Source organism: Rhinolophus sinicus, linkage group LG13, assembly GCF_036562045.2.
Source record: "Rhinolophus sinicus isolate RSC01 linkage group LG13, ASM3656204v1, whole genome shotgun sequence".
NCBI classification, from domain to species: domain Eukaryota; kingdom Metazoa; phylum Chordata; class Mammalia; order Chiroptera; family Rhinolophidae; genus Rhinolophus; species Rhinolophus sinicus.
The window spans coordinates 29,129,440-29,145,574 of record NC_133762.1 but is presented as its reverse complement, the minus strand read 5'-3'; the positions used below and the strand labels follow the sequence as shown (position 1 = coordinate 29,145,574).

General features: G+C 50.8%; 1 protein-coding gene across 2 annotated transcripts in view; it reads right to left on the bottom strand.

The window, feature by feature from the left end:
• The window catches only part of RIMS4 (regulating synaptic membrane exocytosis 4), a 56,490-nt gene extending 45,798 nt beyond the window's left edge, over nt 1-10,692 (bottom strand). The window contains exon 1 of one of the 2 annotated variants that reach the window (XM_019748531.2): nt 10,286-10,692. In XM_019748531.2, coding sequence (XP_019604090.1) covers nt 10,286-10,382 — 97 coding nt within the window. In that variant the 5' untranslated portion in view covers nt 10,383-10,692. The remainder of the gene's footprint in view (nt 1-10,285) is intronic. The other variant, XM_019748537.2, reaches the window with a different exon arrangement.
• Nucleotides 10,693-16,135: the final 5,443 nt, after the last annotated feature.

The following is a 16,135-nucleotide window of genomic DNA, read 5'->3' as shown; positions in this document are numbered from 1 at the left end:
ATGGGAGTGGGGCTGTGTCATGCGGGAGACCCTGCTCGCTGCGCCATTTGTCGTGCGGGGCGGCCTGTGGGGTCTCTGCTCCCGCTCCCCACACAAGAACGCAGGATATGGTGAGGCCAAAAAGGAACACCCACGGAGCCATAGGTAGGGGAGTCATACCACTACGGTCTCACTGGAGGTTGGGTTCACTGGACGTGCGACCTGCTGTCCGTTTTCTGCAACCGACCGACGACTCTCCTCCACTCTCCTCCACTCTCCTCCGTAGCCACAGCCGTTATATTAGTGGCCAATGGTTCAATGGCTACAGCTGACGGCCAACTAGCCACAGCTGATGGCCATCCAATCACAGTTGATGGCCATTTACTACCTGAGTCAGCACCTGTCTATGTGAGGCTGAAAGCCTGGAAACTACTTTCTGGGGCTCTGCCCCCACAGGCTGGGTGGCTGAGGTAGGAAGTAGGCTGATGTTTCCTTGAGAGCCCTTTGGTGCTCTTTGGCTTTTTAACCAAGTAACATGTTATCATCAGTAACAGCCACAGAAAGGGTTGTAAGAGCTTCAAACATTGTCGGTCCCAGGGAAGGGACAGGAGAGTCAAGGATGGAGGTGCCTGGGACACTTTTCACAGGGTTTCTTTCGTGCTTTTAAAATGTTGTACCATCTGCATATATTACCTAATCCAAACAATATGTATTCTTTTAAAAGTTATTCAATGATCCATCCGCCAAGAATCAACTAGAGAGAAACTTTGGCAGGAGGGGACGCTCTAGGGATGAAAGTGACAGTGGAGGGGCTACAGCAGAGTGGGTAGGGGACTCTAAAGGAGGAGCGAGGGGGCGTGGACAAGTGTCCTGTTTTCTGCAAGACTCTGGTTGTATCTAAACCACGCTCACTAGCCCGTCACTCTTCAGATGGGGATTCTCGGCCTGAAAGACAAAGGGAATGGCCAGAGAAGATGCTGAGGGTCAGCAGCTGCGCAGAGACCTCTGGACGCCTCACGCGGCCTCTTGTGCTCCCCCCGGGCACACAGAAAACACCAGCGATCCGGATGGGAGCCAGACGCCCCACCCCAGGCTGTGCACGCCCACCACCCCGCCCTTCCTGCACCCAGGAAGTCTACATTGGCAGGAAAGGAAGCGGCTTCCACTTCCTGGATGCCTCCTACATGCAGCACATATGGTATCTCTAATTCTCACAAGGTAGGGGTTATTCACGCCATTTTGTAAAGGACGAGGCTGAGGCCCAGAACGGTTACATACCACAGCGAAGACACACAGCCAGTGTGTGGCAGAGACTCAGACCCAGGTGTGGGGGCCCCCAAAGTCCATGCTCTTTTGCTACCCGAGTCACCCCTCTCAGAGAGTACTTCCCATCAGTTTAGGACAAGTCCCACCCGAAAACTGCCCATGCCTTTTCTGGAGACTCTGAGTTTTATGAGACTGGATGGAAATCTTATCACATCATAAGATTTGTCCCTGCTGCCTCCCATCTGAGTGAAATCCCAACCTTCCCAAGAAAATTACCAGCGACCCCTTTCTGAGAAGTACTGAAAGAAGCTGACTCAGTAAACTCCCCCGGGAGCACTTCCCAGCATTTCGCCCCTTTACATCGATGATTCCTTTGATTTACTTCTTCCCAGCAGAGGCCTGTCCTCAAATGAACCTCCTGGTCCAATATCCCACAAAAGGATATTATGGCCTGATGTGTTATTCATGCTGACTCATTTATCAGGTATACAGACGATGACTTCCCAAAGGATTTATAGGGTCCTACACATTACACCCAGTGCAAAGCAGGGCAGCCGCTGAGGCTCACTCGATCTGAGACCGTGTAACAGAAACACGTGCCTGAAGACTATACCCAGGTAGTGCCTTTGGTACCCAACAGCCCAGGATCTAAGACACAGGTAGCCAGGAGACATCCCCACTTGAGAAGAACCCTCCATTTCTCTGCAGCTTTTCTCTCTAACCCAGTGGTTCTCAAGGTAGCGTCCCTGGCCCAGCAGCGTCAGGATCAACATTACCTGGGGACTTGTTAGAAATGAGATTTTCAGGTCCCACTCCAGACTGAACGAGAAACTCTGGGGTGGGGCCCAGCAATCTGGGTTTTAACAAGCCCCCTAGATGAGTCTGACCCATTAAAACTGACGGTAATAACCACAACGCAGCAGCTCCCACTAACAGCACCTACTATGTGCCCAGCATTACACACAATCTCTTTAGTCCTCATAACTGAGTAAACCTTAAATTCTACATGCCCAGCGCTGGGCTAGGTACATTTTGTGGAGTATATCATTTATTCTTCACAATAACCCTTTAAAGAACTCAACTTTTATCATGCTTCCATTTTACAGATGAGGATATTGAGCCCTAGAGAGTTGAAGCCACTTGCCCAAGGTCATACGATTTAGAAGTGGCAGAGGCAAGATGGAAATTCAAGGGTGTTGGATTCCAAAGTCATGTTCTTTCTGTCCCGCTATGTTAGCTCCCCAGGGTCTTTCACAGCTACGTCAGCCCGAGAAAAAATACAACTGGATCAGGTGAGATTCAAGGAGGAGAGCAGGGAGGTCAGGGTGGGCAGAAAGAGCCCTGCCCGACTCCACAGTACCTTCCAGCTACAATGCGAAAAGAAGCCGTGTGACGCTTTTAAAGGAACAGCCATCATGTCTAAGGAACAAAAAAGACTCAGGGTGCCTGAGTTCTCGGCCTCTCTCTGACTTTACCCAGCTGAGGGGGCCTTTTTTCTTTCCACTCTGGACCTCAGTTTCCCCACCTGATAATCAATATCATTATCTACATAACTGAGTAATCTGCCCCCAGTTTACTTCTCTGACCTCATATCCCCTCACCTACTCTCGAACTGTGCCGGTCTGCTTTCTGCTCCCTAAACACCCAAACTCACACTGACCTCAGGATCTTTGCACCAGCTGTTTCCTCTACACTCTCATATTTCCATTGCTGTCTCTGTCATGTAGGCCTCAACTCGAATGTCACCTCCTCAGTGAGCCTTCCCTAACTGCCTTACTTAATGTTATCTCCTATCCTGTTTTATCCCCCATCAATCTGTTTTATTTTCATTCCACTTAACACAACCTGAACTAATTTATTTTTTAATTGATTGCCTGTGTATTGTCTGTCTCCCCCAGGCCGGAACATAACTCCATGAGAGCAGAAACCATGTCTGCCTTGTTCCGTGATACCGTGTTTCCCTGAGAATAATCAGCCAGACAATCAGCTCTAATGAGTCTTTTGGAGCAAAAATTAATATAAGACTGGGTCTTATTTTACTATAAGACTGGGTCTATAATATAATATAATATAATATAATATAATATAATATAATATAATACAATACAATACAATACAATACAATACAATATAATACCGGGTCTTATATTAATTTTTGCTCCAAAAGATGCATTAGAGCTGATTGTCTGGCTAGGTCTTATTTTCAGGGAAACCCGGTATCTCCCGCACCTAGAATGCTATTTGGCACTGAGCAGCTAATGAAAGGCTCGCTGAAAGAAAAATACCAAGGAAGAAATACCAAGGAAGAAAACTCAGAGGCCAGAGCCCTTGATCCTTAACACGTGACCCTGGCAAACCACTTTGCCTCTCTGAGCCTCAGTTTCCCTTCTTGCCTAATAAGGGAAATGGACTAGAAGCTCTCCAAGGGTCCTTCCAAGACTGCCAATCTTGGAAAGCCAAGCCTGGAACCGGTCCAGTTGGTCCATCCAGAAGCAGCAGCTGCCCCTCCCTTCCCCCACCCCCACCCATGTCCCTGCCCAGCCGCCCAGCCCTCTCACTCCCCCCTCGCAGAAACTGTTAATGAAGTGCGCACTGCTAAATGCAGTTACAATTACGGGGGCTAAGAATAAGGCGCTGACATCAGCCTCTCAGTTTCCGAGTGAATCAGAAGGGGAGGGGGGAGGAAGAAGAAAAGGGGAGGAGGGATGGCACTCTGGAACTGTCAAGTGGAAATAGCACAGCGTTAAATATAATCCAGCATTGGCCTACATCGGTCTGGAGAGGCAGGTGACGACTGGCCCCCAGGGCCAGGGCAGACAACCGGATTCTTCAAGGAGGCCAGGCAGCCCCGTGATGGGGATCATCCAGGAACTGGTGGCCAGGAAGACATTCCAGCGGGTTGGGGCAAACTACAGTGGGATGGCGGACCCTAAAGGGACACCTCTGAAAGTGAACAGGCCCATGCGCCCGAGTCACTTGTTGTTTTGACAGCACAAGCACCGCCCCTAGGGCTTACACAGCCCTTTCCCACCTTTCTCACTTCATGCCAAGAGGCAGAGGGAGGCCTCTGAAGTCAAACACACCTGGGTTTGAGTCACCACCATGCAACCCAAGAGAGTCATGGAGCTACTCCCAGCTGCCTGGTTTTTCCTCATCTGTCAAATGGGTACATCCACAATAGCAGCTGCCTTTTGGTTGCTATAGGATTCAGTGAGATCATGGAAAGCACTAAGCACAACCAAGCAGCCTTTCAATCATGTTATCTTTACAGTTTTGAGAGATGCTCATAGAAGGAGAATGAACCCTTTCTTTCCGGATGAGGAAACTGAGGCCCCAGAGCCAAGGAGGAATCAAACCCAAACCCCAAGAAATAAACTGGGTGGCAAAATTGAGAGAACTTCAGTGCAGTTCAATCATTCCAGGTGACTGAAGGCTAGGGATTGGAGCTCTAACAGTAAAAAGTGGGATTGACTACAGCCCTGGAAAGGGGGGCATAACAGTGGGGGAGATGTTTACACCCTTTTGAGCACATTCTCCAAAACTGACACCTTGCTAACAATTCTTAAAAGAAATACTGACCCAATGGTTGTTAAGGCCAAAGGGAAAAGACATTAGAGGAGGCAAAGTACAAGACAGGCCCTAAGAAAGGAGAGAAGGTCAGCTGACACGGAAGCTCTCTTATATTCTCTCTCTCTTCCACACCTCAGCCCCACCCTCACTCCGCCTTCAACTAGAACTGGCTCAGCCTCTGGGGTGGAGGTGGATGGGGAGGGAGACAGCATCATCCCCAAAGGAAGACAAGGTGAATGGACCCCTCCTTCCCCCTTCCCACCGAACCGAACCTGGGGGGCCTCTGGCAGCTGCAAACTGCCAAGGAAGCTGAGGCCATGAGTCTGGCAGCATGGGGATGGGGAAGAGGCGGTGGCTAGGGGTGAGAAATCTAAGGAAAGAGCGCTAATAGCATCAGAGCAGATCCTTAGCCAGTGAGCTGGGGAAGGGGGGAAGGGGGGAATCTCCACGCACCTGATTTTTTCTGAGATATTTCTTTCAGGATAATTTGATTAAGATAAAGCAGTGTGGGTCTATATTCTCATCTCATTCCACACTTGAACTGTGGGAATAGTTGGTTCAATTCTTTACCATGCCTCAGTTATCCCAATCTAGAAGTTCTTCCCAACTGTTTACGCATAAAGGAAATGACTGCACTTGGTGGTAAACTGGAGAAGGGGCAGAGTGGGGACTGGAAGTGGCTGCCCTAGGGATGAGAGTGGGAATGGAGGCTTTAAAACTTCAACCTCACGCCCTCAAGCGGCCCTGGCCCCAGAGGATACTTTAAGCCTCCCCCCCCACCACGCCCCACCACCATTCCCACTTATCCATGCAGCAACCCCTCCAGGGCTGAAGCACTTAGTTCCCACCATCTCAGAGGGACATTTGGTTTCCCAGAAAAAGCTCAGGTCAAATTTCAAGGACAAAAGTTAGCACATGGTCTGGAAAAGAAAACTCTGCCAAATGGATGAAGGGAGGGGGACAGGAATTGGATCTCTGATTCCCCATGCCAGGATCTATCTGGCAGGATATGAGTTTCTCCACCTCACAACCCAGAAGTAACTCAAACAACCCCCTCCATTTCCCCTCTGTCCAAAAAGAAAGGGGGTGGACTTTGGTACTAGTTTGTAGGACCCATCCACCATGCCACCCCACCCAGCAGATTTGGCCTTTGCAGAAGAGGGAGGTGCCATGAAGGGCTTTCCAGTCCAGAGATGTGGCCCTAACAGCTAGGAGAGGGACCGGTAGCCTGCCGGTGTTGCCATGGCAACTTCCTCCCTGCACCAGATCGAAGCATCCTATGGGCAAATCAGAGCTGGCTGCTCCCGCTTCTCCGCCCTTCTCCCGGGCGGGGGAGAACTAGACGCCAAAACCACTTGGTCAGTCTCAGGGACTGACCATCCTCAATTCCAGATCCTGATGTAACAACCCCCTTTGGCATTTGCTAGAAACTGGAGACGTTTCTGCTCCCCAGCTGTGCCCCAAGGCAGACTGGCAGGGCTGAGGCTGTAGATGTGATGAAAATTAACTGTCAGGAAGAACAGGAAAATGGGGAACTGGACTGCTCCCCACCCTCTTGTTCCTCATGCAAGTCCCCTAAATCCCCATCTTTAAACCACTTCCAAGAAGGAGGGCCCAACTCTACCTTAATAGCTGTAACAATGCAATAAAATTACCTTATTAAAAATTATAAAAGCTAGCATTTTGAGAATCAGTATTTCCCAAACCCCAAAGATTCTTTTTTACAGTCATGCTCAGAAACAAGTCTTACTTGGTAATAAGACAAGTAAGAGTTAACAGGTATTGCAAGCCTACCTGGTGCCAGGTACTATATATATACTAAGCCCTTTACGTAGCACAAACAGCGTAATAATCAAAAGCATAAATGCTCAAATCAGATTGCTCAAGTTCAAATCCCAATTCCCTCACTTCCTGGTTGCATGACCTTGAATGAATACTCTCTCTGTGCCTCGGTTTTCTCATCTGAAAACAGGGATGTTACATGTTAATTCTACAGGGTTGCTAAGAGGCAAGAATTAAACTAATACATGCATTTCAAGTGCCTAGAAGGATGCGTAGCCAAAAGGAATCATCTGTAAAATGCTGACCCTATGCAGTCCATGCGCTTATTTTCTTCCTCATACAGATAAGAAGACCTGACGTCCTGTGACTCACGCCTCCCCACCCCCTCCCCAATTACAAACCCAGTGCCAGCAAGGCTGAGTAATGGAGACACAGACACAAAAATGCCCCTAAAGGCAGGCCTCTCTAAAACCCCAGCACATTTGTGAAAAGGGGCAACTGGCAGCGCAAGAAAGGAGTTCTGAGCGCACAGGGGAAGATATCTTGCTCCTTGAGAGGATTTCTAGGAATCTGCAACAGCCAGCATCCTGAGCCCCTGGGTGGCTAGAGAGGGGTAGGAGGGAGGGGAAGCTCGTTGGTGCTTTTGATTGTTACACAAAATGTCCAAACCTCCCAAGCCCGAGGCAGGAAAGTGCTCTGGCCCAGTTAAGGCTAATGAAATAGTCTCCTTCTCTCACGGTTCCTCAGGAAACCAGCTGAAGGGTGGCACGTAAGCCATGAAGACGTCTCTGGCTCGATCTGGTTGATAGAAACAATGCATTTGACAGGAGTTGGAAGCAGCAACAAGGGGGGGCACCGAGATGAACCAGAGGCCCTTCAGGGACACACTTCTGAGCCACTAAGTGGACCAGAGGAGGGAGCAGAGAAGAGGATGATAGAGAGAAGCCAGTTCCGACAGCCCTCCTCCCGAAGCGGTCTCTGTCCAGTGTTTGAGAGATTATTCAAACTGCTTTTAAAAATGAGTTCAGTGCAGTTCTGGTCTAAGAGAATAAATCCAAAAGGCTTTTTTAAGGAGAAAATGAATGACTTCGAGAAGAACAAGAGATATGAAGCACCAAGACAACGTTCTCTACTTCAAGTTTTCACCAGACGCTCATTAGTCTTCCGGAAATGAAACTTGACTTTCTCCCACCCCCTCCCAAACTCGAAGCATCCCTTAAGATGAGCAGACAGTAAGCACGAGATGCCCAAACCAAACTCTTGGCTGCCAGCCACTCCCTGGGGCCTCCTCACCTGGGAACCATTTTCTACACAGTGAGATTTGGCTTTTTAAAAAATCCTCTTTCAGAGAGAGGGCTAGTGGTTTACTGGAAAGAGAACTGGAAACCTGATTTTAGTCTCGGCTCTGTGCCTGCCTCACTGGGTGACCTTGGGTCACACACACACACCAGGGCTCCAGTCTCACACACACACATACATAAATTCTCTCTCTCTCTCTCTCTCTCTCTCTCTCTCTCTCTCTCTCTCTCTCTCCCCCCCCCCCATTTGAGGTTAAAAAGGGGTTGGACAAGATGATTTCTAGGTCTTTTCCAAGTGAAAAACTTAAGAATTTGAAGAAACCCGCTGGAAAAAACATCAGGTGGCTCTTTAAAAAAAAAAATCTCTAATATTACATGAAGTTTGACTTAAGTGAAACCAGGGCAAGTCGCCTGCAACCAGCAATAATCACCAAGGCATCAGACCCATGACACGGAGCATGACTTTGGAGAAAAATCTAACTGATGCTCCTACAAATCCATACTCCTGTCCAGCCCAGCTCTTGAGACCCAAGTGGTCTGTCGAACTTCAGGGGAGTCTGCAACCATCCAGGGTGGGGTGCGGAAGCCACCTCACCGAGGCTGGTGGGGCTCCCTGCCTCAACCCCCATGCTAGCCTGATTTCTCTCTGATTTTGCTCCAGTGGAGGCCACTGTGGTAGAGAGCCCCTCCATTCCTCCTCACAGTGCCTTGTCCAGAAAAATAATACAACCCCCCTCTGCTACATCAAGGGGGAACTTAAGCCTCTGAGCCTCAGTTATTTTTGTCTGTAAAACGGTGATTCTGTAAAATGGCTCTGCAGAAACCATCTTTACCCTACCCCCATCTCCCGATCAACAGCAAGACAGGTCTGTCAGGGGTCTGCCTCATACACCCCCATTCACTCACTAGGCCAACAAATTCTTCTGGAGAACCTTCTCCCCCTTTCCCCCAACCTGCCTCCTGCTCCAGCGCAAACATGAGTGCACCCATCAGCCACAGCTCCATCCGTGGCTTATCAGGTAATGGATTGACCAGACAAGGGTCCCTGCAGGCAGGGAGTCTTAGGCAGGGTCCATGAACTCCCAAAAACTGTGGACAAAATTTTGTGGATGGGCATATGTGTCTGTTTTTGGCTTTGTTTTTGGAGAGATAGTCCATAGTTTCATCAGGTTCTCAAAAGTGTCCATGAAGCCATTTTGCTCCTCCCCATCACAAAGACCCCTCTTCCCTTTTGTCCCCTGACTGAATTCAAATACTCTCAGATTTTTCAGCTTACAAAATACTTTTAACTCCCCCTTGTGTCTGTGACACTCATCCCATTGTACAGATGAGGCTATCCAATGATATGCCCAAGGTCACAGCTAATAAGTAGCGAAGCAAGACTGGAATCTGATTCTGACTCTTAAACTGAAACTCTGGGGAACTGTCACCCAGGCCCTCTAGCCACCCCACCTGTTGGTGGATTCGCTTCTGCAGGGCACAACCTGATCTGGAGGCCTCCTGTTCTCTCTGTCTGGTCCCAGGGCCCCAAAGACCAGGTTTCCCGACATTTCCCTGCCCCTCGGCTCCAGCTGAGGTTCTGCACAGGCCAGGGAACCAGAGGTTCGCGCCGCTGGATGGTGGCCGGGTTCAGCCCACCCAGAAGAGCGACTCCAGAGACAAGAGTACCCGGGGTCAGGGGCACAGTCCCGAGGCCGCGCAGGTGTAGAGTTGGCGCTGCCCTACGCCTCCCCCAAGGGCCAGCGGGTGAGAGGCCGTCACTCGGCCGGTCCCCCCACCCCACCCCCAGGGTCCGCTCCAGTCTGATAAAAAAACCGGGAGTCCTGAGACCCCCGCCTCTATGAGAAGCGGAGGAGAAACAAATGGGGAGCTAAAGGCCTTGGGCGTAGGGCAGGGGGTCTAGCAGGGAGCCTCTGGATGTATCCAAGACAAAGATGGAGAGGTAAGGTCTGCGCGCCACCTCCAATGGCAGGGGGCGCGTCGGAGCCCCAGGGGTGAGGCAGCCAAAGCCCCGGGGTTTGAGGAATGGGCACAAACCCGAGGCTCGGGAGGGTGGCGGGTCCGATCCAGGGGCAAGACAGGGGGCATCCAGTAGGCTCAGGTGAGTAGGAAGCTGGGTCCACTCGACTCAAAGGGCCCACCTGCGGGAAGGGGGCGAATGCAGAGGATCTAGGGGTCCCTGGGGGTAGCGGGAGGCTAGAAGGCAACGCCTCCTAGAGACCCTGGAGTGCCGTAGGTGGGGAAGGAGACCCTGGGGCGCATCCCCGAAGGGGGATGGGGGTGGGGAGGAGAAAGAGGCCACCTCTAAGGGCGCACCGGCTCGGGTAGAGGGCCTCCGGATCTGGCTCCCGGGACAGCCCCCGGGGGTCGGGGGCGGGCGGCACGCTTACCCGCGTCCTCGTCGTCGAAGGAGTTCATGCACGGGAAGTAGATGGCGAGCGCCTCGAAGGAGGCGGACAGGCTGAGGCGGCTCTGCGAGCGTTCCATGCCCGCGCCGGCGCCCGGCGCCTCGGCCGCAGCCGCGGCGGCGGGCGGCTTGGGCAGCTTGGCCGCCCCATTCTTGACGCGGAGTACGGCGCGCGGCGTGGTGGCGGCGACCCGGAGCCAGGCCGGGGCTCCGCGGCAGCGTTGGCTGGCGCGGCGGGGCCGGGGGGGCGGGCGGCGGACGAGCCGGGAGCTGGCAGAGCGCGGAGCCCGAGGCGCGCGATGCTCCCGGCGACCGTGGTGCTGGCGCTGGTGGCGGTGTCGGCGGCAGCGGCGGCGGCGCAGCGAGCTCCGGCCCGTGGCGCCCTCAGCCGGTCGCGTGGGGCGGGCTCGGAGCCGTCACCGCAGCCAATGGGCGCTGCCCGGGGGAGGAGGCGCTGCGCTCCGGGGCGTGGGAGCCGGGAGGGTGTGGGTGACACCTCCTCGCCAACCCGCAGTCGGGCAGGTGTGCACCGGAGGGAGGATCGCGCCAGGCTGTTAGCGACCCAGTCCCGTGGCCGTGCCCCAACCCCATACTCAGCCTTCAGATTCGCTCCATTTCAGGCTTCCAGTCCCCCACTGAGACAGGCCTCACCCAGGGACACAGACCCGCTCAGAAGGGACACACTAGGAATGACCGGCACACAAGACCCTCAGATTCACACATGAACCCATGGAGGACCTCAAACAGGCACCCACACGATTGTATTCACTGCAAGATACACCACAACCACCCTGACTCAATACACACATCCGCAGAGATTCACCCAGACTCGCTCATAGAGACACTTGCCAACCAATCCATAGACACCCTAAGACAGACTCCAGACTCCGGGAGACCCACACAGGTAGATACACCCAGGGACATACACAGACTCACATCCAGAGACTTGCAGACACACACAGAGTGACAACTATGGACACCTTGGGCCACAAAGTGAGACTCTGGGATCCCACACAAACCCACAGAGAAGTTCACGTGGGCACACACACACTCTCATGTAACCACACCCCTCACAGTCACCCTAGAATTCATACACGTGGCACTCCCAGACTCAGACGACACACACTCTCAGACCTGTACACTGAGACACTCGGTACCCTCCCCCCTCAGCGCTGACTCCCCCAGCACTGGTTCACACATACACACAAACACTGGCTAACCCACACAGTCACCCTCAGACACAGACCCTCAGAGGGAGACTCAGACACATTTCAGTGGGCACGCACATGCTCACACTGAGACACAGCCACACAGATTTAGTCATTTCAGTGACAGATACATTCTGATGCACAGATGACCTCAGACTCACACACAATGAGACACACTCTACCAGGTTCACACACTCACACAGACACACCCACATATACACCTTCAGGGAATCACACACTCAGGTTCTGACACCAGGATGAACACAATCACAGTCAAAAACCTGAACTCCGTTGCCTGGCCTTGACCCAGGACCTGAGGCCTCCATCCAGGCAGGTTCCAGATGTTTAACCTCTGTCAGCTGCTCTGACACCCTCTTTAGGAAGCAGTCTGGTAAGATGGTAAGATTCCCAGAGTTTCAGTCCCAACTGTGGCACTATGTTGTGTGGCATAGGGCAAAGTCCTTTACCTCACCTACCTGTTCCCTCATCTGTACAATGGGAACGGGACCCTCCAGGTTGGATGGTGTGAGGATTAAGTAAGATAAGTTTCTATTGCTGTGTAGCAAACTGTGAGGCTTAAAAACAACACGCATTTATTAGTTTGCAACTCCATAGTTCAGAAGTCTGAGCAGGGTCAACTGGGTTCTTTGCTTAAATCCCACAAGACATCAGCCAGACTGGGCTCTTAGCTGGAGGCTCTGGAGAAGAATCTGCTTCCAAGCTCACTCAGGGCGTTGGCACTATTCGGTTCCGTGTGGCTGTAGGACGCAGGCCCCTGTTCCCTGCTGGCCATTGGCTGGGCATCACTCTAACTCCTAGAAATGGCTCTCTGGTCTTTACACACAGCCTCCTCCATCTTCATGGTCACCATCATCATGTGAAACACTTCTCGTCCTTTGAGTCTCTCTAACTTCCCTTCTGCTTACTAGCCTGAGAAAACGTTGCTTTTAAAGAGCTCGCGTGATTAGGTTAAGTCCACCCAGGTAATCTCCCTTTGTCATATAATGTGACATAATCACAGGAGTGACATCATATCCACCAGTTTCACCCACACTTGGACAGGAGGCACTGATAGCAGGGCCAGAATCTTTGGGATTCATTCTTACAATTCCGCCTACCACCATATGTAAAACACCTAGCACAGTGCCTGGCACAGGTAAATGTTCCTGTTCCCTCCCGTCTTCCCAGGAACCAGACCTAGACCTTGAAAACAGCCTGGTGGAGTGCCTGGTATGGTGGTTAAGGGTCAACCCCCGCCCCCCAATCATCCCCATCTTGGTAATTGGCAGCTCCATTTTTCCCCATTGTTCAGGCCATAAATCTTGGAGTCATCTCTGATTCCTCTCTTTCTCTCACCTGTCACATTCAATCCATCAGCAATTCTATACCCAAAATGTATCCAGAATCTAATCTAACTTCTCCCCACCTCACAATCCTCCGCCCCCATTACTACCCTAAGCTAAGCTGCCATCATCTCTCATCAGGAGTCTTGCAGCAGCCTCCTCTCTGGTCTCCATATCTGCCCTTGGCCTCAGCTCATCTGTACCCAGCAGCCAGAGGGACCCTGTGAAAGCTGAAATCAGAGGCTACCGCTCCTCTGCCCAGAACCCTTCTGTTGGACCCGTGAGGAATGGCTAAGAGACCAGCAATGAGCCAGTCTTTAGAGCTTCAGATTCAAGCTTTTCCACTTATCAGCTGAGTTCCTTTGGTGGTTTTAAAACATGTGTGCACATTCTCTGTCTTCCCATTTAGAGGAGTGTCTATGTCTCCTGCCCTTAAACTGGTTCAACCTTAGTGATTGGCTTGTCACCAGTAGAATGCAGAAGCAGTGATATGCAAAATTCTGAAGCTAAGTCAGAAAGTTTCCTGCAGCTTCTTCCTGGCTCACTAGGGTTATGCCCTCGAGAGGAAACCAGCCTCCAGGTAAGAAGTCTGACTACTCCAAGATGGCTGTGCTGGAGAGGCTGCAGGAAGCCCAGCTCACCTCTCAGCCAACAGCCAGCATCAACTACTAAGCATGTGAGTGAGTGATCTTGGGTGTCCCACTTCGATGGAGCCCCAGCTGACATCTGATGACAACTGCATGAAAAACACTCAAGCAAGAACTGCTCAGCTAAGCCTTCCCCAAATTCCTGACCCACAGAATAAATGGTTGTTATTTTACACCACTAGGTTTTGGGATAATATATGCCACAAAGTAATAGTAACCTTGAGCAAGTGAATTAACCTCTCTGGGCCTCCGTTTCTTCAATTGTAAATTGGGGGCAGTGCCTCACAGTGAGTGTTCTCACCAAGTGAGGAACAGATAAGCGTTTTTAGAACAGTGCCCAAACACAGTAAGTCACAAGGACAGGACAGCTCCATCTATCAGAGGCAGATGTCCAGCGCTGGAAGGAATCTGAAAGGTCATCCAACCCCCCTTCTGGGAGAGAGGGAAACCGAGGCTCAGAAAGTACAAGGAACTGCCTAAAGCCTCATAGCAATTTGGGGCAGAGTGTTGCCAGGTCAGAAGCTTCCTGATGTGGGCAGTACCCTTCCTACTGTGCTCCAGGTTGCCTGCTCACCTGGCAAGAGTGGCAGCCCCCTCACCCCCACCCCCTGCCCCAGGAAAGGCAGCCAAAGAGGCTGACTCAGTCTCTGGGCAACAATATAGGCAGTAGACTCCTTGTGTGATTTCTCCTTTCTTGGTTAGCTCATGCCTAAAATTCCACCAATAGGGTTTGGGACTGTAAGCTTAAATCTTTGATCCCTTGTAAATACGTCATTTCCCCGTGGGATACCTAAGTTATCTGCTATTTGCTCCTGAATATGAATAATGTGTTCTAAGAACAAGTTTGAGGGTACAGGGAGCTTGAGATGGTGGTTGGGGGGTGTGGTGAATGCAGAAGAGGAAAAGGTGGGGAATCAGAGACAAACTTCTCATTTTGGGCTTTACAGCCCTGTGAGGTGGAGATGCCAAGGGTTAGATGGCACGGTGGGCTGGAGTTGAAGAAGTCCTGCCTGCCTTGGGTTTAAGTGCCTATCCTTATTTTAGCTGTGTGACCTTGAGCAAACCCCCTCAGGGTTTTCATCCAAAAATGAGCATAATTAACACTCACTTTGCAAAGTCATGGTGAAGATTAACTGTGTATAGTGCCTGGCACATAGTAGGGACTTAATAAATACATTCATTGAATAAAAGTTTGGAGTGCCACCCTGTGCCAGTCATTGTACCTGGCACTAAGAACACATAGATGAATAAAACAGACTTGGTCCCCGACTTCCTGGCTTTATAGTCTGGCAACAATAAACAAATCGTCATTCCCGCAATCATTTCATTATAACATTATATAATAGTTTCATTATACTACAAGATGTACTTTATAGTGCACGTGTGTGCACCTGCCAATGCCCCCCATCTGGCCTTAGGAGATCTAGGAAGGCTTCTAGGGGGAGGTGATGTTTAAGCTAAAAATGGCACTTACTATGTGCTTTGCACTGTTCTTGGCCCTGAGGAGATATATATAGATATCTATCAGTAGATATCTCTATCTATCTATCTATCTATCTATCTATCTATCTATCTATCATCTACATCTATCTATATCTATATCTGTATATCAATAGATAAAATAAAGTCACTGCCCTCACATTTGCATTTTAAAATTATTCCTGGAGCTGCTCTGGGCGGAATATTTTGGAGTGAATTCAGAAGGTTGCCTTCCCCCTTATGTTCAGATAAGTCCTGATTTGAACCAAAAAGTCGCTGATTTTTTTTCTTAATGGGAAAGGCAGGGGAGGCTGAGGAAGAATGTCCCATGGAAAGACAAGGTAGTGGAGGTGGGGGGCCGTGGGTCCGAAGGCCAGATGGAAGGCTGTGGGACTCGGGTGGGAGGCAACAGAAGCCAAGTCTGAGGAGAGGGCAGGAAGGGCTGAGCCTGAGAAAGTTCCAGAGATAACTTGAGCAGAATGAAGAGACAGACTGGATGGGTGAGGCTCAGGAAGGAAAAGGAGGGACGGAGCCACTGCCAAGCTTCGCAGCATCAAGAGCAAACAGCACATAGGGCAGCCCTCTGCTTCAGCATCTTTCTCTACGATGAAGGACTGAGGCACTTGGCCCCTAAATTTTGCATATTGAGCAAGACCCAGATGAACGCCATTCTAGAGAAAGTGAGAAGTGGCTGAAATGTAGCTAAACCTAACAGGGCCCAGTTTGCTGCTTTGTCAGAGAGAGAAAGACTGACCTCAGCTGTGTTTGACCTGCTGGGGTGCGTGTGTGTGTGTGTGTGTGTGTGTGTGTGTGTGTGTGTGTGTGAGAGAGAGAGAGAGAGACAGAGACAGAGACAGAGACAGAGACAGAAACAGAGGAGAGACTGGACAAGGGGTATGATTTCTGCCCCAATAAACTACCACTTTGTAGAAGAGACAGAGAAAAAAGGAAACAAAGGGTAGAAAGAGATGGAGATTAGAAAAGAGACAGGGACGTAGTAACAGAGAGACACTAGAGACAGAGAACAAGAGGCAGAAGAAGAAATGAGAGGGAGGGAGATAATTAGAGACAGGAAAATAGAAGGAATGAAGTCAGGCTGTATTGTAGACCTGGTTTGAGCTGCCCCAAACCAAGGCTTCACCTGTAGCAGCCCCTG